This window comes from Bactrocera oleae, chromosome 6 (genome assembly GCF_042242935.1).
Source record: "Bactrocera oleae isolate idBacOlea1 chromosome 6, idBacOlea1, whole genome shotgun sequence".
In the NCBI taxonomy this organism is placed as follows: domain Eukaryota; kingdom Metazoa; phylum Arthropoda; class Insecta; order Diptera; family Tephritidae; genus Bactrocera; species Bactrocera oleae.
In genome coordinates this window covers 39529065-39554878 of record NC_091540.1, presented here as the reverse complement: position 1 = coordinate 39554878, position 25814 = coordinate 39529065, and the positions used below count along the sequence as shown (strand labels likewise).

The 25814-nt window shown below is 36.3% G+C and overlaps 2 protein-coding genes across 7 annotated transcripts in view; both read right to left on the bottom strand.

The window, feature by feature from the left end:
* Nucleotides 1-3687: 3687 nt before the first annotated feature.
* Nucleotides 3688-25814, bottom strand: part of Hipk (Homeodomain interacting protein kinase) — a 101497-nt gene continuing 79370 nt past the window's right edge. For 3 of the 6 annotated variants that reach the window (XM_070111902.1, XM_036365257.2, XM_036365268.2), the window contains 12 exons: nucleotides 10492-10850; nucleotides 10093-10413; nucleotides 9869-9969; nucleotides 9586-9795; nucleotides 9077-9517; nucleotides 8691-8991; nucleotides 8351-8631; nucleotides 8048-8268; nucleotides 7342-7977; nucleotides 5453-6420; nucleotides 4057-4216; nucleotides 3688-3914 (listed from right to left, as the gene is read on the bottom strand). In XM_070111902.1, coding sequence (XP_069968003.1) covers nucleotides 4076-4216; nucleotides 5453-6420; nucleotides 7342-7977; nucleotides 8048-8268; nucleotides 8351-8631; nucleotides 8691-8991; nucleotides 9077-9517; nucleotides 9586-9795; nucleotides 9869-9969; nucleotides 10093-10413; nucleotides 10492-10850 — 3980 coding nt within the window. In that variant the 3' untranslated portion in view covers nucleotides 3688-3914; nucleotides 4057-4075. The remainder of the gene's footprint in view (nucleotides 3915-4056; nucleotides 4217-5452; nucleotides 6421-7341; nucleotides 7978-8047; nucleotides 8269-8350; nucleotides 8632-8690; nucleotides 8992-9076; nucleotides 9518-9585; nucleotides 9796-9868; nucleotides 9970-10092; nucleotides 10414-10491; nucleotides 10851-25814) is intronic. The other 3 variants (XM_036365270.2, XM_036365277.2, XM_036365281.2) reach the window with 3 other exon arrangements.
* Nucleotides 6425-7336, bottom strand: LOC138857701 (sericin-2-like; the record flags this gene model as incomplete). The annotated part of the gene is made up of 1 exon (XM_070111303.1): nucleotides 6425-7336. A coding segment is annotated over one exon (912 nt), but the record flags the coding sequence as incomplete, so codon positions are not given.

Genomic DNA, 25814 nt, shown 5'->3' with positions numbered 1-25814 from the left:
AGTTCATTGATTATATGTGTACTGTTTTGGCAATATATACCCCACATGCCATATATACATATGTAAATAGTGTTAGTACAAAAATTAGATTTATGTCTTATTTTTGCTGTTGCCGAATTTCTCAGGCTGATTGCAATTATAAAAATGAGTTGTTGTTTTTTACCAAAAAATAGTCAAAAATTAAATAAAAAAAATGCATATTATTTTTTATGCCGTTTAGAAAATTTTGGTATTCATGCATAAGTTTAAGAATAAATATAATAACTTACAGGTATTCTTATAAAGGTTATAATCGCAATTTCTAGTTTTATTTAGAGTCTTTTTAGTATACACTCTTCTTGAATTTTTTTAAATTAGTAACCCACTTATTTGACGAAATCCCTGCGCATGCGTTGAAAATATTTCTTTAAACTGCAGTCAGTCGTTACTAAAAAATCGCGTTTGGGTTAGATTTTTTTTAAATTTACAAACTTAAATTAATTATGCATGTTTCATAAGTAAACGCGAATAGTGTTTAACATAGATTAATGTTATTAATATAATATATAATTCCATACATTTGTTTACGTATCTTTGCGTAAATAGCGTAGTAAAGGCTAGATAAATCAAGCGCTTAAAAGTAAATCAAGCGAATAATGCCAATACTAAACCAAACAGCTTGTCTATTATGTGGATTCATTCTATGTATATATTTTTGTAGACATGAAGTGCACATTTTATAATTATGTAAAAATCAATCGACAGGTGCGCATATAAACAGTTATGTATAGAAATATAATGCTTACAACTACAATAAAGCAAATATATAATTGACATATATATATATATACATATATATACACTAATATATATGAACATAAGTGCCAACTAATTGGTGACATATACACATATGTACGAAAATATTAGATAATCGCTTAGATTTGTTAGTGTGACCATTAACACACCCAAATCTAAGTTTTTGCTACTGTGTACATTTAAACACAAGCTTATAATATCACTTGCGCGCATCAACGCTCACCAAATTATGTAATAACACATAAAAATAATTGCTGTAAGCAATTAAGAAATGGAGTGCGTTTATTATTTTCATTACATAAACGTAACATTTATCAATTTTATTTATTTTTTTTCTGTTTTTTAGTTTAGTTTACATACTAAAAGAATACTCCAAAAAACAGTTATTATAGCAATTGCACAGAGTTGCAGTGTTCATACAAAAGAGTAACTGTATGTAAATGTTGTTTTTAGATTTAGATATATTTTAATAAAATGCTATGCTAAACTGTTGCGAAACAAACGATGTCTGCTCGAGATGTTGAATAATTTAAAACTGTTTAAAAATATGAAATTTTGATTTTTTTACATTTCTATTTATTCAAGCAATTCTTGTTGTTGCTATTGGGGTTTATCGAAATTATGTCTTTTACAAAAAAAGCAATAGCTTTGGCTGTATTTTTGTACTTAAAAAATCATGTAAATGTATAGCTTTTGTTTCGAGTAGTTTAAAAATTAATTTAATTGTTGAAACAACTGAAATCGATTATTTAGAACTTGTTTGATGCTGCATTGAATAAAAAAAATTACAAGTTTCTTACATTAACATGAAAACTAAATTTTCCACTTATATAATTTTCATTGAGTGCGTATTTAAAAAACAGTAAAAAAAAAAAACGATAGAATCTTAGTTGAGCAAGAAGCTTGTTATTTATATTTGTACGAAATATTATTTATCAAAAATTAAGCTTAAGCTGTTTGTTTAAGTATTTCATTTAATGAAAACAAAATTTTAATGCTACAATTAGCGGAGGTTTGTTACGAATGAAACTGCACCATAGCGTATAAGTTTAGGTGCATAGTAACAAAGAAATTATGTTTCAGCAGCTGTAAAGTAATTTTTTAATAAATTAAAATTATATTCGTAGTGTCATGCTTTGACACATGCGTTGCTTCTGAATTATTCTTAAAAACTTTGTGTTAAAATAAAATAAATTATATATACACCTGTATATAATGCATTAATAATATTGCATGGTACGTTAAACTGTAATGTTGTCAAAGTAAGAAAAAAAATTCTAATTATTTATAAATTTATTATACTTGTACATGTGCATATGCAATTAACACTATTATTGTATATGCTTATAAATTCAGTGCAAATACCGTGAAAGTTTTGTTATAACTTGAATTAAAAATAAAAATTAATTTACAATAAAAAATAATGCCACAAAACAAATTTAGAAATTTGTTTGGCCGAAATAGAAAATATAATATACAAGTTTATTCAGTGTTAAAATTATTTTTATTAATTTAACCACAAACTACGCGAGCGTTTCGCGTTTTTGTAAATATTTCTACACGCGTGCGCATAAAGCTGTACTGCACACATGTGAGTTTAACCAAATTTTAGCTGAGTTATTGAAAAATTCTTCATTATCAATGTATAATTATATTTCAGAATTATTAAGCATTTTTTACTAAAATGTTTTGCCCGTCTATTATTTTGAATTATTTTAGCAAGAAGTTTTTCCTTTATACCCTTTACATGTAAGGTATATCTGTTGTATGTAGTCTAATACATAGCCGCTTAATGATAAAGCAGCAAATTCTTTTGCTTTTAATAACTAATTTAGTTAGTATGGTTAAATATATGCAGGGGTAGGTTTCTTAAACTGTGTATTCCTTACACATACATATTTTTAGTTTTGCGCATTTTCCATGCATTTTCTTTTTCTTTTGCTTTTGCTTTAAAGTACATTGTTACATTAATCACTTATAGTTGTTTTCGTCTTACAAAATTATGCCGTTGTAAACTTACGTAATAAACGAAATATCAATAGTGTAATGCATATTATATAATAATAGTTGCAGTTAAGAACAATTAGAATAATTTGTATTAGGTATATATATGTATGCATGTTGCCGCACTTTTCTTCTTTTTTTTTTTCAAAGTAATAATAAATGTGAAAGTGATGTAAATGTTATAGTTTTCTTATTTAAAAATCATTATGTGCATGCGTATGTGTCTTCAACTATGAGTTATTTGTTTCCGCTCTATGAAATATTGAATATTTTGCTTACCGTGTACACAAAAAAAAAACTATGCTGTATAACTGTTTCTCTACATATGCTCATCTAAAACAACTATTACCAGGTTTATTGCGGTTATAAGTGTGTGAATGTGTATGTGTGTTAATAAGTTAAAGTAACTGTCTAATTATACAGATATCATGTAGTTGAGAGACTCCTCTGCGTATTCCATATTTATGTGAATAGTAAATTCATCGGCAACATGTCGACTAAGTTTTTGTTGTATTATCATCTTTCTAAATCTACATACTATATATACAGTTAGTGGCATATAATTCCACATATATACGCTTTCTACCATATGCAATTGCGTTGATTTGGTATTAGTAGTGTGCGCTAGCTACCGCTGCCTGTGTGGTAGTAGACGCATTAATATTTATAGTTGCAATTATTCACTTGAAAATATATTTGCTACGTTCCCAAGTAGCTCATCTAAAAATGCTGCTGGTAGAGATGTTGCTGTTGCTGCTGCCGTTGCAGCGTTTGTTCGTTGCAATATGTTGCTGTAATTGTAATTGATGGTTTGTTGCATCAGCATAAACCACCAGCGTGTAAAAGACAAATTTTGATTATCCTCAATTGTTGTTGTTGTTGTGTTGGTTTCTTCTGCAGCCAGTTCGCTTTCAGCATTCAGCGCGTTCCGTCTGGACACTTGTAATTGAAAATATTGTTGTTTTTGTTGTAGTTGGGTGCTTGTTTGCAAATGTTGCTGCAAGTCGCCTAAACTATTACTGTTGTTATTGTTACAATTGTGTTTGTCGTGCTTTGTATCGCATTTGGTGTTCGTGAATCTGCCGTTGCTGCCAACACAATCAGTTAGAAACGATCTGCATGTACATGGTTAAAAAGTAAAACACATACACACAACAAGAGTTTGTAGAAAAGAAAATTAGAAATATTAATTTAGAAATGTACAAATCTTTAGGGTAAGTGATAATTGAAAATATTCATTCTTTTCGTTGGACTCACTCGAGTGTTTTAAACCAGTTTATTCTCCACCGTACCATATGTTCGTCGGTGCGTAATGCGCATGCTTGCTGGCGGCAACTTGTGCTGGACTTAGTGGACCAAATTGGCTGTACTGTGTGGGGAAATGTATATGGGCGGGTAGTGGATGCGAAGGTATTACCTGTCAATTAACAGATAATCTTTGTAATACAATAACGGTAATTTAAGCATGCGTTTATTTTAGATATACAAGGAATCTCTTTAGTAGAGAACTTGGCTTTTCGAACGGCACTTTTAATTATCAATCCTCACTTCGTGCTCTACACTGAAATTAATTTTTGTAAATTTTTTTTTACGCAGCAAGACTTATTTTTGTAACAATTATAATTTATTTTGGAAATAAAATGTATCCATCTAATTAAGGAGGACACCTAGTGTTATCACCTAAACAAAGCTTTTTTGGAAAGTTTTTGAAAGAAAGCTATATATATGCATATAAGAATATATACTTATACACAATTAGTGAATATACAAAAAAAAAAAAACCATGCAATATATAACAAATCTGTAAGGTATTGCCTATATAATGACCTACGATAGTTAAAACCAAGAAAAACGGTTAACTTCGGCTGAACTAAGCTGCATTTTTTATAGGATAAAAGGATATAAAAATATCTTTAACTTGTTTTTGGTCGGTCAGTTTGAATGGCAGCTATCTGCTATAGAGGTCTGATCTCAACAATATGTTGGGAGATTGCAGCTAGGCTTTGGATAATAATCTGTGCGAAATTTTGTAAAGAACCCTTGTTAAAGTAACAATTTTCCATACAAAGACTTGAGTCTGATAGATCAGTTTATATACAAGCTATATGCTACAGACGTTCGATATCGGTGATACAAATATAGACGGACATGGTTAATTCGACTCAGCTCGTCACGCTGATATTTATATATGTAAGTATATACTTTATTAAATCTCTGACGTTTCCGTCCACGTGTTAGAAGCTTCGTGGCAAACTTAATATACCCTTTTCAGAATATACAAGTCAAAGCGATTGCATAATTTGTTTATGAGTTACAACCGCATTCGATTTGAAATATGTATTTTGAGAAAGATGTGTTTTAAGTTCAACTGATACAGCTGATTGAACTGAGCGACTACACTTAATACATTTTATATAGTATATCTTTTTAAAGGTACAGACTATCAAAAAATTCAAAACAAACAAAAAAAAAATTTTCGCATTTACATACAAAAAATTTTTTTAAAATTGATGCCTAGTATATTAACATGTAAAATATATTATTATTAAACGCTTGGATAAGAATTTCTTCACCTTATAAATTAAAAAATATTTGAATATTTAATAAAATCACTTAAGTAAAGGAAAATTCAAATGCGTCTCGTAAAACTCACCTGACGGCTCGAGCTGTTATGTGCAGGGGGTGGCGCCACTGCGGCACGATTGTATGCATACGTAGGGGTCGCCTGCGACACAAAGACTGTTGGGCGTCGATACATATCACCCTGTGCATAGATATCCGGCTGAAGCATTACTGCAGTAGCTGCGGCTGGTGAGCCACCGATTGGTGTATTCGCTTGATGCTGGTGATGTTGCGGTTGTTGCTGCTGTTGCGCCGATGGTGCAACCACCTGAACAGCAGTGTGAGTTTGTTGCTGCCGATGGTATACTTGTGGTGCCCCCCACGAGGGAGGGCCTGCAGCGGCGCCGGAAACTGCACCAACTGCCACTGCACCGCCGACTGCTGACGATGAGCTCTTCGAATGGGCCAACGGAGGAGCAGCTGCTGCCGTTGAAGGCGTATGCTGCACATAGGCCGAGGCAGAGGAGGCCGTCGAAGTGACCTCACGTTTGTGGTGGGCCGGTGGAGCCTGTGTGGCTGCGGCTGCCCATGAAGAACGCTTGTTGTCGACAACAACTGATGTGGCCTGCTGTGGCGGATATTCGTAGAATTCGGCTGGCTCTTGCTTGGTTGGCAAATGCGGCAAACTAGCGGTTTGATTGCCTAAACTGCCGCTGCAACCAACTCCGTTGCCGCCATTATTGTAGCACTCATTCTGGGCCATGGCCAAGATGCGCTTTTTCTGCGATTGCCCCGGTTCGTATTTAATATTGGGCTGTTGTTGTTGCTGCTGCTGAGCAGGCTGCTGATATTGTTGCTGTTGCTGTTGTTGTTGATGCTGTGGTTGTTGTTGGTGCTGATGTTGCTGCTGTTGTTGTTGTTGATGATGATGGTGCGATGAGGATGACTGCAATTGCTGTTGTTGTTGCTGATGTTGATGGTGCTGTTGCTGCCTAGGACTGTTGCCACCGCTGTGTGCATGACTGCCGCGACGGCGCACCTCATCTGTGTCGTTGTCACCTACGGTTACGCATGGGATTACTAACTGAACATGTTTGCTGTGACGATGAGCGATGCTGGTGGTTGAGGAAGAGGTGGTCGAGGATGTTGATAGTATGGGTGGATAGGGATTGGTGGCGGATAGGTTAGAGGATGGATGGGAAGACGAAATGTTCGTATTTGAGGATATGGAGGAAGTGTTGCTAGCAACATGATGATGATGATTGCTGCTGCTACTGTTGCTACTGTAATGGTGGTGGGTGGAAGTAGAAGTAGAATTGGAATTGGTGTTGGTTGCGGAAGTGGAGACGGAGGCGGAATTGTGAGAGATGCTGCCGCATTGCTGCTGCTGTGGCTGCGGTTGTAGCATTGGTTGATGGTGATGAGTGCTTGCAATATATTGCGGCTGTATAAGCGGCTGTGTCGGCGTCTGATGGTGATGATGAGAATTATGATGATGATGATGCGAATGCGATTGCGAGTGTGGAAGCGAGTGTGCGTGTTGCACATGTTGCTGTGCCGAGCATGCGGCGACCGCGGCGGCGCCCATTGCAATATCTGCTCCGGCTCCTGCACCAAATCCAGTTCCACTTCCGCTTCCGCCCTGCACAGCATTTGATGCTGTACTTCGGGCAGCGGTGGCATATTGATTACTGTTACTACTGCTATTGCTACTATTGTGGTTGTTATTATTATTGTTATGGTTATGTACGCCACCGCCTTGACTATTGCTATTAATGTTACTGGTATTACTGTTATTGCTATTGCTATGGCTATGGCTACTGTTCGAACTACTTTGACACTTGATGCTGGCATCAGCGCTATGGGTTAGATTTGAATGCGTATACGAATTCGTATGCGAATGTGGCTCATGTGATAACTTTGCCTTTGAATGATTAGTGATGCTACTAGTTGACGTTGAAGTGGATGTTGATGTATTACCATAGATGTTAGCAGTATGATGCTGATGCTGCGGCTGCGGCTGAGTTTGCTGCTGCTGTTGTGGTTGTGGCTGTGGCTGCGGTTGCGGCTGGACCTGCTGATGCGTCTGATGGTGATGATGGTGTACATGTTGCGGCTGTTGCTGCTGCGACTGCACCTGATGCTGATGGCCATTGGCACGACACGACGAGGACGATGACGAGTGCTGCAATAAAGCAGGGTTCGTTTGCGACTGCGCATGTGCGCGTTGCTTCATTACCGGCGCAACAGGTGCTGGGGCGGGTGGATCATTGCCCTCATCCTCGCTATCCGAAATCGTTATGACAGCCGAAGGAGATGGCGTATCGTGAATAGTAATTGTCTGCTGCTTTACAATAGCGCCGTGATGTTGGTGCGAATGTTGCACCGCTTGTTGAGCCGGTTGATGCTGCTGTGTGTGATGTGTTTGGTGGTGATAATTGCCACCAACGCTGCTGTTGCCGCTGCAATTGTTGATAATGTGATGATTGCTGTTGCTATAGCCGCCACCACCACCACCATTGCTGCTGCTGCTGCTGATGACATGCTGTTGATTAGCCGAATTGCTGCTGTGATGATGGTGTCCACCACCATTGTTGCTATTTTGGCTAACAATGTCTACAAATAAGAAAACGGAAGTTATTTACAAAATGTAAACGTTATATTTTTTATATGATTTCTTCCTTACTACCAGACGATGCCGAAGTAATAACTGGGCCGGCATTGCTGTTGTAGTTGCTGCCGTAGTTGCAATTGTGGTGACTATGGTACTGCGGCGAAACATGTGAGGCGCGGTTGTAGCGCTGCTGGTGTGGCGGTGAACTCTCTTTTACTCGCTTCTTAACAGGTGACAGTTGATTATTTTCTTTTTTATCGTGGCGAGGCACACGATACGAGTTGCTCTTAGTGCTGCACATGGAAATAAAGTTAGTCATGTTATAAAACCAAACAAAACAAAACAAAGCATAAAGCATTAAAATTAATAACTTACACTAAATGTTGCACTGGCGACTCCTTTTTGAGATCATTTCTGGGTATATTCAAATGGTGTTTAGGATAAATCTCCTCAACATTCAAAAATGGTGCCGAATCGACAATTAGCGAATGCGCTGGAGCCTGCTGCCACGAAGGCACCAAAGCCATTTGCCGTCCGGTCTGCGGCCAAGCCACACCGCTTGCTTGTACACGATTAGTTAGCAACATGCGTTGTCCGGAAGCCGGTTCCACCATCGACACTGGCACAGGCACATTGACATACTGCTGTGGAGGAACCTTTGGAATGTTTATTTTCATTATTTTTTAAAAAGCTAAAGCTCAGCATGTATACGTACTTGCAATGGTGGCTGCATTGTGGCGCTTCCAACAACCACGTGCTTGGTGGGACTAGGCATGGTTTGATAAGATGACGGACACAAAATATTTAACTGATGTTGGAACGCATCGGCGCGGCCCTGTGTGTATTGACGACCGACATTACGGCCGCCGTATATTTGATAAAGACCCTCATAGGCTAACGGTCGTTCACGCACCAAACGCTGCACTTGACTGGTTAGCTGATTGTTGATGGTAAACGTCATATTCTCCGTAGTGCTGGGTACAAAATTTGTAACCAATGTAGAAGCTGGCTGTACGCTATAAATTTGTAAAATAAATATAATAAATATTTACAATAAATTTTAAATTTTCAAAACTGGAGTGAAATATATTGGATACTTACGTATGGAAATCACCACGACGGCATACTTCCATCATTTGCACGGACGCTTTTACATTATTACAATAGACATAGTCAACTAGGTGTGTGAGGCGTACAAAGGAGTGATTCAATGCTTCAGCAGGGGTAAGGCGACGCTCTTGATCAATGGTTAGCATACGCTTTAGCAGATCAATAAACTCGCGTCTATCCGTTTTCTCGGCCAACAATTGACCGCCTTCCAAATCAGTTGGAACATTTACCTGACCAATATCATCTAAGCAGTTAAATATATATTTGCGTGCCTCCTTGCTTTTTGTATTAGTCTCTGCCTCGTGTTCTTCGGTGGTCTTTAAGCGCCAAAATGGATAGGTCGAATCGACGTCACGATAGAAAAATTTTGATGTCTTCGAGGCGCTGTTCAGCATGTGCTCTGTGGGCAGACCCTGTGTCTGTGATATGTACCTTTAAGGCGTAAAAAATTGTTATTTACGTAATTGTTTAAAACAGAAAAGATAATATCAGTAACTTACCTTATTTGATCGAATTCAGATGAGCCCGGATATAAGGGCCAGCCCAGGAACAACTCGGCCACCACACAACCCAGCGACCACATATCGATTGCCTCACAAAATGGCAAACCTAAAATAATTTCAGGTGCACGGTAATAACGGGACTGCAAGTAAGTGTTGCATACCGTTTTGCTAACGTGCGACGCACTGCCAAAATCAATAACCTTTACCCTATTTTTTAAAACAGAGAAAAATAAATATGCATAAGTAGGTACAACAGTAAAGTCGTTATTGGGTTACTTACCTATAAGGTTGCCTTACTGGATCAACCAACATTATATTTTCCGGCTTTAAATCTGCATGAATTAAACCAAGTTGCTTTAATTTTAGCAACGCCGTTAAAACCTAAAGCGAGTGAAAGATAAAAAAGCCCAAGAAATATTATACTCGTAAATGTATAAACAAAAAAAACAATTATACCTATAAACATGTATAATTTTAAGTCATGTGTATTTCTATTAGACTAACCTGCTCTAAAATGGGCCGTATATACTTCAAAGGTAGCGGTGAAAACTTATTTTGCTTAAGGAAATCATATAAATTCTGTTCGAGCATTTCAAACACCAAACAAGTGTGATTCTTGTGCTGGAAACACTCAAAAGCTCGCACAAAGTTAAACTCGTCGGCATTTTCTTGACTAAGACGCGATAGAATCGATACTTCAATTTGTCCCTGGCGTGCATATGACGGATGATTCTTTAAGATCTTAATAGCCACAATCTCCGACGTGCCACGTTTCCAGCATTTAACCACCTGGCCGAACGTGCCACGTCCCAAAAACTCCAAGACCTGAATAAAACAAAAGCAAAATACAGAAAAAATTGCAAAATGTAAATAAAATAACAAAAACATTGCGTGCCAACACACCTCATACTCAGCAGAGAGCGAATAGAGAACCTCATGTTGCACCAGCTGGTAATCACCGTCGGCACCGCTGCTGGAGCGCTTGCTGGGGGGCTGCGTGTTGGCGTGCCCCCCAGACGTGGCGACTTTTGTGTGCGCCGTCTTGAGGCTGTTGGTCGCCGTCGTTGTCGCTACCGCTGCCAGCGTTTCCGAGTTACTGGATGCCGTTTGCGCTGAAGCAGTTGTTGCTGCTACTGCGGTCGTGCTGCTTATAACACCAACTCCGACAGCTTCGTTGCTATTGCTTAAGCAGATGGAGGCGGCGCCAGAACCGTTGTATGAGGACAATGATGTATATGAATCAACGCAGCCGCAATTGCACTCTGTAAATATAGAAATGGAAATTATGAGAATAGTGTCATGGAAACTCTGTTAGTTTTATTTTTACATAATTCAAGAAATCAAAATGTAATTTTAACAGTTAAAGTTAAAAAACTACTAAATGCTGTAACACCGCAGACTGGGCCATCAGCCAACAATGACATCGCTCTATGCATATGGACTGCGGCTGTTAAAATAAATTCGCGAGGCGCGAGAACCTTCGACGATTCTTCAGCTCCCACGACAATGCAAACACTGATAAATATATATATACCTATATGTACGTACATTTATGTACATAAAGGACTTAACTAATTGCAGAATTACAAGTAGTAATTAGATTGCGCAAAAATTATATTAAAAAAAAATAAAAGCGTCGTCACACAATTTCCGGCAACAGTTGTAGCTAGGATGAGCAGCAACATATAAAAACGAACAGCAACGACGGCTGACGGTATGGCCAATAGTGGGAATTCTTGAATTCCAATATTATCATGAAACTGTTGTAAAAGTACGAGTACGTACATACATACATATGTACATAAATAGCTAGATACATTTGGAATACATATACAAACAGCAAAAACTGCAATATTGCGACAATTCTTTGAAACTTTTGGTGATTTTATCACAAACTGTTGTTGTTAAACTTGCGTAATAACCTCTACGCAAATAATGTGTGTATGTATGTACATAATTTTATATACGCGTAAAAAATATTGCATACAAACTTACATAAGACTACAGTGGCTCTACAAACTCGACAGAAAAATATTAGTTGACAACAAAATTTATATTTCGGTAAAGTTATTATCAAATTAATTAATTAATTTCTAACACTAAATCCAAGAGAAAATTATTGCACAATATTTTAGAACAGCTTTGTTAGTCTGTAATATTGCATTATTTCTTTGTAATCACGGTTTGCTTGTTCGTAACTTACTTAGATTTCATTCTGACCATGTTTGGATTAATTATTCAGAGTTAGGAGAAGGTTATAGGCAAAATGAAATTCGAAGAGATGGTGCCATAGGTACACGAAATTGTAAACAAAGCACGATTTTGTTTCTAACGTGGCTTTGTTGCAATTATAACGGTGCGAAAGGTAGGTAGGAAACCATCGGTACTAAAATTTCCTCACGCTATTATGTCTTCTGTGGTTTTAATGAATGCCCAACTCATCCCATCATTTATAAGAAATTCGTACCTTTACGATCCTCTGTGCGATTTCGCCTAATAAATGCTGCTATATAAAAAATCACTCAAAGCGCATAATACTGTACTTATGCCGTTATTCAACCAATACGCCATTGTTCTTTTGTTCACAACATCCATTTAATCATTCGTTTAACTTATCTCTTCTGCACAGACAGCACTTGATGTAAATAGTGCATAGAAACCTATTTTATTAAACTAGAATCAATAACCAAAAAATATAAAAGAACTAGAATCAATCTTTGTTGGTTAAACAATTCCAGACAAATTCATGATAAATTTTAATTTTTAGTGATCTAGTTAAAATCAAATTAATTAAGTCGTCAAGTTATTTAGGTTGCTTCATTTAATTTTGTTATTGCTCGAGGTATCCATCTTAAATAAATCATACGATCTGAAATACATAGAGGTTCCCTAGGTTATGAGGAGATATGACTTTTGGTAGCAGGTTTGATTAAAATTATTTTCATTGCTCCAAATATTCACTGTAAAAGGTGACCGACGGACACACATTTTATACAATTGTATCATGAAAATCAAATTAGACTTTTGTATGTTGTAAAACGACTAACATCGACAGTAAAATTAATTACAAACAAGAAAAAACGTGAACTTCGGCTGAGATTGTAGCAATGCCTTTAAAAAAAATCCATATCAAATTTCGTGGAGATACCTTGTCAAACAAAAAAGTTTTCCGTACAAGGAACTGAGTTTGATCGGTCAGTTTGTATAACAGCTATACCTTCTGCTCAACTATAAACGAGACTGGCTCAAACAACAAAAACGGTTAATTATTCTTCAGTATTTATTTTATCCCCTTCAAAATAGTCACCATTAGAGGCGATACACATATGCCACCTTTTTTTCCAATCTTCCTAACACTTCTGGTAGGCCGCTTTAGGTATGGCTTTCAGTTCCTTCTTCGAATTCTCTTTTATGACTTCAATCGACTGAAAATGCTTTCCACGAAGCGGCAATTTGAGTTTAGGGAAAAGAAAAAAGTCACACGGTGCCATGTCGGGTGAATACGGTGCTTGCGGAACAATATTTACGTTGTTTTTGGTCAAATAATCGCGTACAAGACGAGACGTATGAGCTGGATTTTGGAACAAGTCGAGCAGACACACGTCTCATGCCCAAAACATCGTGAATAATGCTATGAGCGGATCCATTTGATATGTTGAGCTCACTAGCTATCTCTCTTTCAGTCACACGACGATTTTCCAACACAATTTTCTTTACTTTTTCGACGTTTTCTTCGTTTATTGACGTTGCTGGACGACGATCATGGGGCAAGTTCTCCAGCGATGTACGGCCGTCCTTGAACGACTTATACCAATCAAAAATACGTGCACGTGATAGGCAAGACTCCCCATATGCCTTCTGCAACATTTTCATTGCGTCCGTCGCACTTATTCAAACAAACTCTTTGCTCAACGTTAATTTCCATATTAAAATTCGAAAAACACACTCGAGGTTGACTTGTTTATAGTGCCTTAAAAAAACTATGTGACAGATCGCGCTCAAATTTGACATGTAAACATATAACAGTCCAGTAGGTTGGCAACCTAAGCAAAAAAAAGTTTGGCCATATGTCATGTCCTTGTCGAGTTATGGATAAAGTCTCGTTTTGCGTTGAGCAGAAGGTATGTAATAGAGATGCGATAAAATGAGCAACTTCTTGGAGCGATATCTCAAAAACTATGATCAGTTTATAGTTTCCTCATTATTGGAACTTTGACGTATTATTTTTTATGAATACGAATAAAAATAGTTATGTGAAAAATAATAAGGACAGAGATGCATAAAAACAAAACTACAACACATTTCTAATAAGCCTTGACAATTGCCGCCAGCTAACGGCATCATTTTGTCACTCATTATTTATATAAACAAGTTTCGTTGGAAAAATGCAAATTATTTGGACACACTTCCTAAAAAGCCATTTTGTGTTCAACAAGGTCAGCATACGGTGGTGCGATTTAATAAGGACACCGTGCCGTTTTATAACAAAAATATTTTTTCTAACTAAAACGTGTTTATTTAAGAATAAGAATAATACTTTCCGGTTTATTATCGATCGATTAGGCAGTGCGACCCAAAAACATACTAAAAATTTAGTCAAAGAGGGAAATTTGTACGGAGAAGTAGCAAATTTACTTCAAGTTTATATAAAAAATAGTTGATTAATCAGTTAAATGAGTTGCACAAATTGAAATAGTGGCAGGAAGCTCAAAATAACATTGTCTGTTAAACAAATATAACTCGCTATGCTAAGAATAATCCATTTATTTCTTTAAAACAAATTAAATGTCATTTAAATATTGATGTTGACCCATCACCTATCCGCAAAGTGCTTACGAAAGAAAATCTCTGCGTTATTCTAGTGGTATGTCTAGTAAAAAAAAACAGGTCATTTGTTTAGAAGTGCTTTGTGTGCGAACAACTTTTGTTGAATTTGGGTCATCTGGAAACACCCATACAGTCGCCTGCTGTTTACTTTCGGACTCCAACGTGTAAATGCACGATTAATTGCCTGTCATAGACCTGTTTCGAAGCACCGCTATCGTATTTTTTTAATATTTTTCTCGACCAATCGACACGAGTTTTATTTTTAACGATTGACAAATTGTGTGTAATCCGACGTGAACAAATTTTTTTACAGTTCTACTAATTTTGGACGGCCTTCACGAAATTCGTCTTGAAGTGATCTATGATCTCGATTGAATTCACCATACCATTGATAAGCACTGGGCCTTGATTTAGCTTCATCGCCAAAAATTTAATTTAGTTCATCGATGCACTGTTGCTGAGTTAATCCATGTCGAAAGTTGTAAAAAATAATCGCGCGAAAATATTCGTAATTTAATTCCATTTTTTGGCCGAAATGAATATTTCAAGTTACTGTAAAGTACACAAATAGCGCTCGTATGTCAAAACGTTTTGTGTTTGTATGACATTAATAATGTCAAACTTTACGATAAAGTTGTGAGTTGCCAGATTGCAACACTAGGGTTGCCAAATTCCGAAATAAAAAAAGCAACCTACGTATTAGAAGATACAAAGTTCGCCGCGTCGTCTGTTTAATGGTCAAGACTTGTGAAACATTCTAAATATTTTTAATTGAATGAAGCATGAAGAAAGCACAAATACAAATATTTATTGAGCGCACACGCCAACGTAAATAGGCAATGAGCTACAAATGCATCAGTCATATAAGTACATATATACTTTCATATGTAAGAGATGTCTAGGTATGTATGTCGATATCGCCGGGTACGTGCAAATCAAAAGATCAGTTAATCAACAAATCCACGCAAATGGTTACGATGCTGCCAGATATTTGATCCAAATGGGTGTAAATAACCACATGCACACACCCAACCGCATTTTCTTTTTCTTTGACGCTCGACGAGCCAGCTTTTCAACCGGCGATTTCTAATCAATTCTTCGACTATTTATGCATGCCAGCAGATTGAGTTCATGTAAATAGACGAATGACTGCATGTGTTTGAATGTATGTAAAACGTGGTTTGCTCGATCGGCAGCAAACGCTTATAAAAGTCTGGCTTTTGACGTGTTGAATGAGTATCTTATGGGCCTGAGCTGGTATTTGACTAAGATTTGCGAAATCACCAGCTTTATATACAAATGCATTTTTATTTTTAATTTTTCTCTCGTTTTCATAGTGAATGTACTTTTCGATTCGATGCTGGCTCAATGAACAATGGCGCCCGGCTCAGGTTCAACACGAACGTCAACTTAGCTAATTGCAATTACTTCATGCCGTTGGCATGTTTGGCCTGGATTTCTTTCTTTTCGTTATTAGGTTTTCAATACCTTCGTAATTTATTTGTTCCATTTCCATCCGCTTGCTCAGCTAATTGTGACGTTTGAGTTTCTCTGTTTTCATTTTGATTAGAAATCGTGCAACCAGAATATTTGAGTTAAATCGATCAAAGCTATAGCTCTCAAATATTTGTAGACTCTAGGGTTACAAGTATATTATATATAAATGATCAGCATGACGAGACGAATTGAAATCCGAGTGACTGTCTGACCGTCTCTCTGTGCAAGCTATAACTTGAGTAAAAATTCTGATATTTTAATGAAACTTGGTACGCGTGTTCCTCGGCAAAGAAAAGCACCTGTGGTCTAAAAATTTTGAAAAAAAGGGCGTGGCCCCGCCATCTATAAGTTTAATGTACATATATTCTAAACCACTTAAGTTACAATAACCAAATTCACTTAAGACAAATCCTTTAAAAACTTCTACCAACAGTTGGAACTGTGTGTGTGAACGCCCTCTTACCATATAACGGTTTTGTTAAAAATTACTAAAAGCGCGATACCCAGAATGATACAAGAGAGCTATGTAGGAGCCGCTTTCAAAATTGGACAATGCGCGTGAACCCGCCCACATTTATGTAGGTGAAAAAACATATCTTGGGAACTGCTTGACCGATTTCAACCAAACTCGGTAGGTTGCATTACTATGACATTCCTACATTGCAAATAGGCAAAATCGGATTACAACCACGCCCACTTCCGTAAAACACAATTTTCAATTCCATCTGATTCTTTGACTTTACACAACCTAACGAATATATTCGGATAGAACTTTGCGCAGATATTGCCTGTGAAATATGCCGTCTCGGGTCTTAAAAATGGTAAAAATCGGACCATAACTGTTTAAGCCCCACATACCAAACATGTGGACCTAATATCGGTCAATCTATTGTTTGTTGAATCGGATCAATACTTTTAGCAACCGGGTAGCGGGGGGTAAAAAAATTTAACTCACAAATAGCTTTCTTTTAAGTTAAAAAACGACGATTTGGGAGCATAAAATGAAATATTGAATTTTTTTTAAACTATTCACACAAATACACCGCGGTGATACCCGGTTACTAACATAAGGGTTAAATGAAATTGAGAGAGCGTATTTTTCTAATGACAGTGTATCTTTGTGCCTAAAATGGATAAAATCGGGTGAAAACTTGTCTTAGACCCCATCTAACTGATATTCATGATTCTAAACGTCCGGCTGACTTGACTACATATATATGCTTATATTTATAATATATATTATATATTGTTTGAAAATAAATTTTCAAGTATACCTGAACAATGTCAAAAATAAATGCATTCAGCCCTTTTATTTCACTGCCCCAATATACCCTATGTAATGATTTCCGACTTTCCACCAGACTTGAAACCGTTTAGGTTGGTCAAAATGCATGATAATTTTATAAAATTAAGTGGACACGTTTTCTTAAAAGTTATAAAAGTATATTATTAATGGTTTGGGGCTCAATAAAAATGAAATTGGTTTTTTAATATTGCCAATACCGGAAGGTATTTCCCCGGCTTTCATCCTTGCAAGCTACAATAGAATAATGTATGTTCGGTTAAACCTGAACTTAGCCTTTCCGTACTTATTATTCAATTTTTTCGTTGTCATAAAAAGATATATGTTCGAGTGTTTTATGTACACGATGTAAGAAAGTAAATTACGTTACTTTATGCTTAATTTCACAGATGAAAGTTCTACCGAAATACCCTACAAATGTCTAATGAATACTAACAAATTTCGAATATACAAATTTTAATAAAAATTATATTTTTGTATTTTATCACCTAAGCTTGCTTACATTTAGATTTATGAACGCTTATTGTTTGTGTGCAAAATTTTTTGTAAACGTTAAAATTTTTTTTTAAAAACAAAGTTTATAAAATTTAATTTATTATAATTAATTAGCTCATGCATATGAAAGGCGTCGTAACAACGAACGTTTTTGAGTGAAAAAATTTAAATAGAGCAACGCGTTTTCACCCACAACAAAGTTGTAGGTAGCAAATTTCGAATATAATTCTACTCATGCGCATACATACATACATACATGCGGAGTTATAGTTCAGTTCATATTTAACCTGCCGTTGTGGCGTCATTGAAGCCAGGGTGTATGGAGAATAACAACAAATATGGGAAAATCCAAAACCTTAAGGTAGCAAATAGGGCATTAAGCATTAAGGAAACAAAAAAAGTTGGTACTGGCAACTTCCACCAAGCCATAATGTCCATAATTTACATAACAACACCACATCATTCGAATACGTTCCAGCAAGAGCGCACAAACTACTTGCAATAGTAGCAACAAAAACAATATTTTGCCCATTAATAACTTGTATGCCACCAATGAATGCCACCAGCAGGCATTTGTTGCGTTGAGCGCCAACACGATTATCGCTGATGTCACTATTTTTGTTTTGCTAATGCCAATTTGAATAAGTGAAGACAAAAACAAGGCATACATACATACAATACATAGCTACATCCTTTTTTAAAATGGATAATAGGGAAGTTTTACGTCAATCATTGTTTACACGTTTTTTCGTTCTTCCGTTTTCCCGTGCTGTTTATGTTGCTGACGGCGATCACTCGCCTACGCATTTATCCATTGAAATTCCTCTCTCTATTTTAATAAAAATCAAATACGTTCCAAAACACAGCACCCTTTATATAAGAAGTAATCGTCTTATATACTTGTATAAATATTTATTAGCGCACATCGCCCCGCTTAAGGGGTTACATGAGGTTTGTCGAGCAAAAAACCCCCTATTTTCAATAATTGTTCTCATATAAAAATTAAATATTTTATTCAAACTTCTTATTTTTTTTTAGATACATAATTTACAAAGATTTTGTGAAATTGTCAAAGGAAAATATTCAAAACTAGGTCATTACGATGTCATTTCCGGCTGTCCCTCGGAAAAAAGGTGCCTCTGGGTTGACAGCAGAACTTCTGACAGGCTCATCAAAAGTAAAAAGAAACAAGTAAGGATGGTCTAATTTCGGATGTAACCGAACATTTTATACTCTCGCAAAGTCAAATGGTACACTCGTTTGAGATTTCTTTGTGAATTGACTGATATTTTCGGTAGAAGGTCAACTATAGGCAATGGGGTCCACATATTTAATACTTAGGGGCTTGAACAGTTTCGGTTCGGTTTAGACAATTTTTGGTCACAAGGTGGCATACTTGAAACGTATTATTCACGCAAAGTTTTACCCCGATATAATCATTGTTGCTTGATATGCATAGTGGGAAGTGAAAGAATCAGATGGAATTGAAAATGGTGTTATATGGGAAATAAGCGTGGTTGTAGTCCGATTTCGCCCATTTTCGCACTATAACATAGAAATATGATAAGAACGTTATGCACCGAATTTGGTTGAAATCGGTTAAGCAGATCTCAAGATATGGGTTTTCACCTAAAAGTGGGCGGTGCCAAGCCCACTGACTAATTTTGAACTCGGTTCCTATAAAGTCATCTCATACCATCCCAGAGATAAAATTTAATGTCTCTGGCGTGTTTAGTGCTTGATTTATCGCGCTTTTAGTAGTTTTTAACAGTACCGTTATATGGGGAGTGGGCGGAGTTGCCACCCGATTTCAACTATTTTCACACTGTGGGTAGAGGCTCTAAAACATTTGCTTCCAGTGAATTTTGTTATTATAGCATTAGCGGTTTAGGAGATATGCACATTAAATCTATTAGAGGCGGGACCACGCCCACTTTAAAAAAAAATTTTAACTGCAGATGTCCCTCCCTAATGTGATCCTGTGTACTAAATAACAGTTTTGTATATTATTGCGGAGCTTAGTTTTGGCAATTTATTTGTTTTAGATTAATGGCGTTTTGTGGGCGTGGCAGTGGTCCGATTACACCCATCTGCAATACCAACCGTCTCACGGTACCAAGAAACATGTCTACCAAGTTTCATAAAGATATCTCAATTTTTACTCACTTGCTTGCACGGACGGACTGACGGACGGACGGACAGACAGTCACCCGGATTTCAACTCGTCTCTTCATCCTGATCATTTATATATACATAACCCTATATCTAACTCGATTAGTTTTATGTGATACAAACAACCGTTAGGTGAACAAAACTATTATACTCTGTAGCAACAGGTTACGAGAGTATAAAAAACACGTGTTTGAATTAAGACCATAAACTAGGTATTAGACGAAGGAAAAACAAAAAAAGTGAAAAATCCAAATTTTGGTGATAATTTCCCGATGGTTTTTGTATTTTAAATAGTTATAATTAAACAAAAAAAAATCTCAAATACCTGTTTAAAATTTCATTAAGATCGGTTGAGTAGTCGCGAAAAGTCTTGACAACCGATTTTGAAAACACAGTTTATAGAAAAACGCGTTTAAAGTTTTAAGTGACCATATAGCTGACCTCGAGCGCGCAACTTTTCAAAGCTGTACCTCCAAAACTATTACTGGGATCAACTTGAGAATTTAGGACATTATTGTATAGATGTTATAGAAGTAAATAAGACAATAAAAATAATTTTTTGAAAACCCATGTAACCCCTTAAAATACATACTAAATCACCAGTAAGTTTACAGTTTCGAATTTTCATAATCGGAACAAGCGCCAATTTGCGAGTCCTTTTGGAAAAGTATTTTTGACCATACAATAAATGCATATAGGCATCCCTTAGATGTGTAAATATTTGATCTCTTCTTCGATGCCAGCAACATCCCGTTAATTAATTCTTGAATATATCAAAACTAGTTGATTATGGAATGACTTTCTAAAATCGGTTGGGTGTATTTAATATTCAGAAGAACTCTACCTAAGGAATATTAAATAACTACCAACCGATGAGTCTTTGAGCCATTTTCACTAAGCAATTAAGTTGTATCATGAAAAAATAAACTACAGCAAGATTTTGACAAAAATATAAAACTTTTTTCGAATACCACTCAATAACTCGAGTTTCATTTACTGACCTATGTAGGCAGGTGTCAGAGAAGTCCAATGAGAAAAGTGTATGTGTTACCAAATTATCGCCTCCCACTTAAATATAACATGTTCATAATCTCCGTTTTTCTGGGTTGAAGATCAACCTTCTTCTCAGGAAAACTACGTTTACTAAAATATAAGATCGTATTGCGGAAATAGCAACAGACTACCAGCTTAACATTAAGTTAGTCGTCAGCGTCCAGGAAAATGCAACTAAACGTATGGGTATCAATAAGATAATTTTTAAACCTAAATAGCGCTTTCAAGATAGTCGACAAAGTAACTTTAGGAGCTGACTTTTGCATTTCACTTGCATTGGACACATGTGATGATGCGCGGCACTCGCTTTTCTTTGCAAATAGTCAGCTATCTAAATCAACTTAATTTTAGGGTCATTAGAAAATATGTACCAATGTCCAGTAGGATCACCGTCTTCTAAATCAACTTAATTTTAAAGACATCCAAAGTATGTCCCAAAGTCCACTAGGTTTATCCTCTTTGATGTTTATATGAAGCGTACAGAAAAGCTTCCGAAAAATTTTTGAATTTTATCTTTTATATACAATTTAAATATAATATATAATTGCCAAACACTTATTCATTTCAAATAATATATAATACCTTCTGCTCAACGCAAAACGAGACTTTATCCATAACTCGACAAGGACATGACATATGGCTATACTTTTTTTTGCTAAGGTTGGCAGGACTGTTATATGTTTACATGTCAAATTTGAGCGCGATCTGTCACATAGTTTTTTTTTAAGGCACTATAAACAAGTCAACCTCGAGTGTGTTTTTCGAATTTTACTATGGAAATTAACGTTGAGCAAAAAGTGTTTGTTTGAAATTTTGTTATTCCAATGGAATAAGTGCGACGGACGCAATGAAAATGTTGCAGAAGGCATATGGGGAGTCTTGCCTATCACGTGCACGTATTTTTGATTGGTATAAGTCGTTCAAGGACGACCGTACATCGCTGGAGAACTTGCCCCATGATCGTCGTCCAGCAACGTCAATAAACGAAGAAAACGTCGAAAAAGTAAAGAAAATTGTGTTGGAAAATCGTCGTGTGACTGAACGAGAGATAGCTAGTGAGCTCAACATATTAAATGGATCCGCTCATAGCATTATTCACGATGTTTTGGGCATGAGACGTGTGTCTGCTCGACTTGTTCCAAAATCCAGCTCATACGTCTCGTCTTGTACGCGATTATTTGACCAAAAACAACGTAAATATTGTTCCGCAAGCACCGTATTCACCCGACATGGCACCGTGTGACTTTTCCCTAAATTCAAATTGCCGCTTCGTGGAAAGCATTTTCAGTCGATTGAAGTCATAAAAGAGAATTCGAAGAAGGAACTGAAAGCCATACCTAAAGCGGCCTACCAGAAGTGTTAGGAAGATTGGAAAAAAGGTGGCATATGTGTATCGCCTCTAATGGTGACTATTTTGAAGGGGATAAAATAAATACTGAAGAATAATTAACCGTTTTTGTTGTTTGAGCCAGTCTCGTTTATATTTGAGCAGAAGGTATAAATTGAAAACCTAACACGGTGATTTACTTCAAAAATTGTATTCCTTTAATTCGAAGGAAACTTTGAACGTAATTGACAACATTTTTTCCATAGTTGTTATATTCCGTTAATTGAAATTGAGATTGAGAAGTCGCATACATGCGCATGTACAAAAGATCATAAGACAATTTAATTGCTTTGTAAATAAAAAAAGCAAAAAATCCCAAGGAAAGTAAGAAGGACGAAAAGGATTCGCAAGGAGACCAAGGGCGACAAATCTCAAATGTGAATTGAAGACATACCTCCAAAAGAGCCATATTGCTTAACGAAAGTATATCTTCAAGAAAAACTGAAATTGTGGGCAATTCGTAATCAAGTATCCCATAAAACATTTTCTGAACTCTTAACGCTTCTTGTTGAAGATGGTATAAATGTACCTAAAAGTGCGGAGTACTAAAAGTGTTATAAGGCATAATATTAAAATCAACAGAAAAGATAGGAGTCCGGATCAGTTTCTGTAAAATTGAAAATTTGACTAACTACTCCTCAATAATTATAGATGTAAATATAGACGGGTTGGCTTTACAGCGTAGCTAAAGGATGCAGTTGTGACCATTTTAGTGCGGTTTAGTTAACGTATAAAATATATCAGAAAATCTAAGCCAATCCCAACATTTTTCCCGTTATGTACAATAGCATATCAGAGCTGCAAGAGCTGGATCATTACACATTCGACATCATTACAACGGTCAATAAAAATATATATATATGTAAGTTATATATTTTAAAACATTTAAACCTGATTTTCGTATAATAATACTACAAGGTGCGTTCCAAAGTAAACAGTAAAAAAGTAAAGTCTCGTGGCGCCACATATATGTCGACTAGTGCGTTAGAATCTGCTATCCTTTATCGACTTCCAGTAAAAATTTCATGACATTTTATCTATTGGAAGTGAAGTTATTGCGTTTTAAGGGTCAGTAGGTTTTTACTAAAAAAAAATTAAATTTTGTTTTAAAATTGGTAAAACTTTTACCGAAACGTTTCAATTGATGAAACAAGTTTATGGCGATGATTGCCTATGCCGTAGCAGAGTGCACGAGTGGTTTCAACGTTTTCAAAGTGGTCGTGAGGATATAAATGAGAAATGAGCCGAAATCCAAAAAATCGCGCCTGGAGAAGTCAAAAGTGAAGATAATGCTGATTTGTTTTTATGATTCCAAGGGTATTGTCCACAAAGAATTTCTTCCACCCGGCAAAACGTTAATGCGGTATTCTACCTTGGAGTTTTGAAGCGTTTGGTGCGCCGTATTCGACGTGTTCGGCCCGAATATCGCGAAGATTGAAGTTGGCGTTTGTTGCACGATAATGCGCCGTCTCATCGCCGTGCGACTTCTACCTTTTCGGAAAAATGCATTTGCCGATGAAAGGAAAGCGTTATGCAGACGTGGAGGCCATTCAAAAGGCTTGCACCGGCATACTGGCGGCCATACCAGACAACGAGCTAAAACACTCGTTCGGCATGCTTTTGGATCATGCAAAAAACTATATTAAAGCAGAAGGAGACTATTTTGAATAAAATTAATAGATTTTGCCGATAAAACCATTTGTTGTCTTTTTTTAAAAGTCCTGTTTACTTTTGAACGCACCTTGTATTAACTTCTCTTACATTTATTTTAAAAGAATGTCATTTCATTAATTTTGTAATTTAATTTGAAGAATTAATATTTTAATGTATTACAGAATTACATAAATGTACAAATGAATTTAAGTTGTAAACTTTTATTTTTAAAGTAGTTTCTATTACCTGAACTTATAATAAAAAATAAATAAAAACAAGTAAGGAAGGGGTAAGTTCGGGTGAAACCGAACATTTTATAATCAAATTATATTGAAATAATCTTTAAATGCGGTAAATGTTATATAAACTCAACAGAAGGGGCTAGAGTTGATGCGGAAAACGTCAACCAGAGGATCGAAATTCCTTATATTAGGGATCTCAGGTCGCGGCCAAGGTTTAGATCAATTCGATTCATATTAAGCGGTAAACCACATCATTTTGAGAGAAACTTGTCCATTTAATTTCATTTTGACCAACCTGTACGGTTTAAAATCAGGTGGAAAGTCGGAAATATTTATATACGCTATGTTGGGGGGAGAGAAAGGGACGTGCTGATTGCATTAATTTGGACATTGCTCAGGTAAAGGTATACTTAAGAACATATTGCCAAGCAATTTTAGAAATAATATATATAACTCACACCGGAGAAAAATGAAATCATTATATGTAGTATATTGGAGTGGGGGTAATTCGTATTGTTGTGCTTCCAATTATTTAAGAATCAATTAATTAACATTACTTTTAGAATTATGAGTACAGATATGAAAGGTACTGAATAAAGTTCTAATTACTATTTAGTAACACAACACGTCTGTACTTGACGGCAGCGCAATCCAGAAGAAGGAAGTTGCATTTTACAAATGTCCAAGGCTAACACTCAGTGCTGCCAACTATGAACATTGAAATTTAGTGTTGCATAATTTTACGTTCATATCACGTAATATATATGGTACACGGCTAACCGGAAGTTTGAAAATTGCATATTAGGTATGTATATGGGGTCTAAGGAATATACTTGTATTGACCCGATTTTATCTCTTTTTGGCAATATCACTATTAACAGGTCACATACTAATAAGGAAAGAATTTCCCGTTCCCACGACAGTCGGGTCTACGTAACCGGAACGGACCGGGATCTATTCCGGCCAAGGACTGTCAACTCGGCAGAATTCTGCCGCTACAACAACAACAACAAGGAAAGCATTTCAATAACATATCTCACAGATTGACCGATATTTTCGATAAAATGTTCGCTGTACGAACTGGGGTGTCCACATATCTATCTGGGGGCTTCAATAGTTATGGTCCAATTTTGACAATTTTGGTCAAAAAGTGGCCTACTTTAAGCACACTTTTCGGGTAAAGTTTTATGACGATAGATTCCTTGGTGCTTGATTTGCATACTGCAAAATGAAAGAATCAAATGGAATTTAAAATTGTGTTATAAGGGAAGTGATTGCTCATTTTCGCTCTGGAACATAGAAATGTCAAGATAGTATCACAAACCAAATTTGATCGATATTGGTCTAGTAGGTCCTGAGATACGGGTTTCCACCTAAATGTGAGCGGTGCCATGCCCATCGTTTTGTTTTGACATCGGCCCCTATAAGCCCACACGTACCATCTCGGGTGTAAGATTAAATGGCTACTTATTTAATTATTGATTTATCACGTTTTTAACAGTTTTAAACATAACCGTTTTATAGGGAGTGGCCGGACGGACAGACATCCGGATTTCAGCTCGTCCCGTCATCCTGATCATTTATATATACATAACCT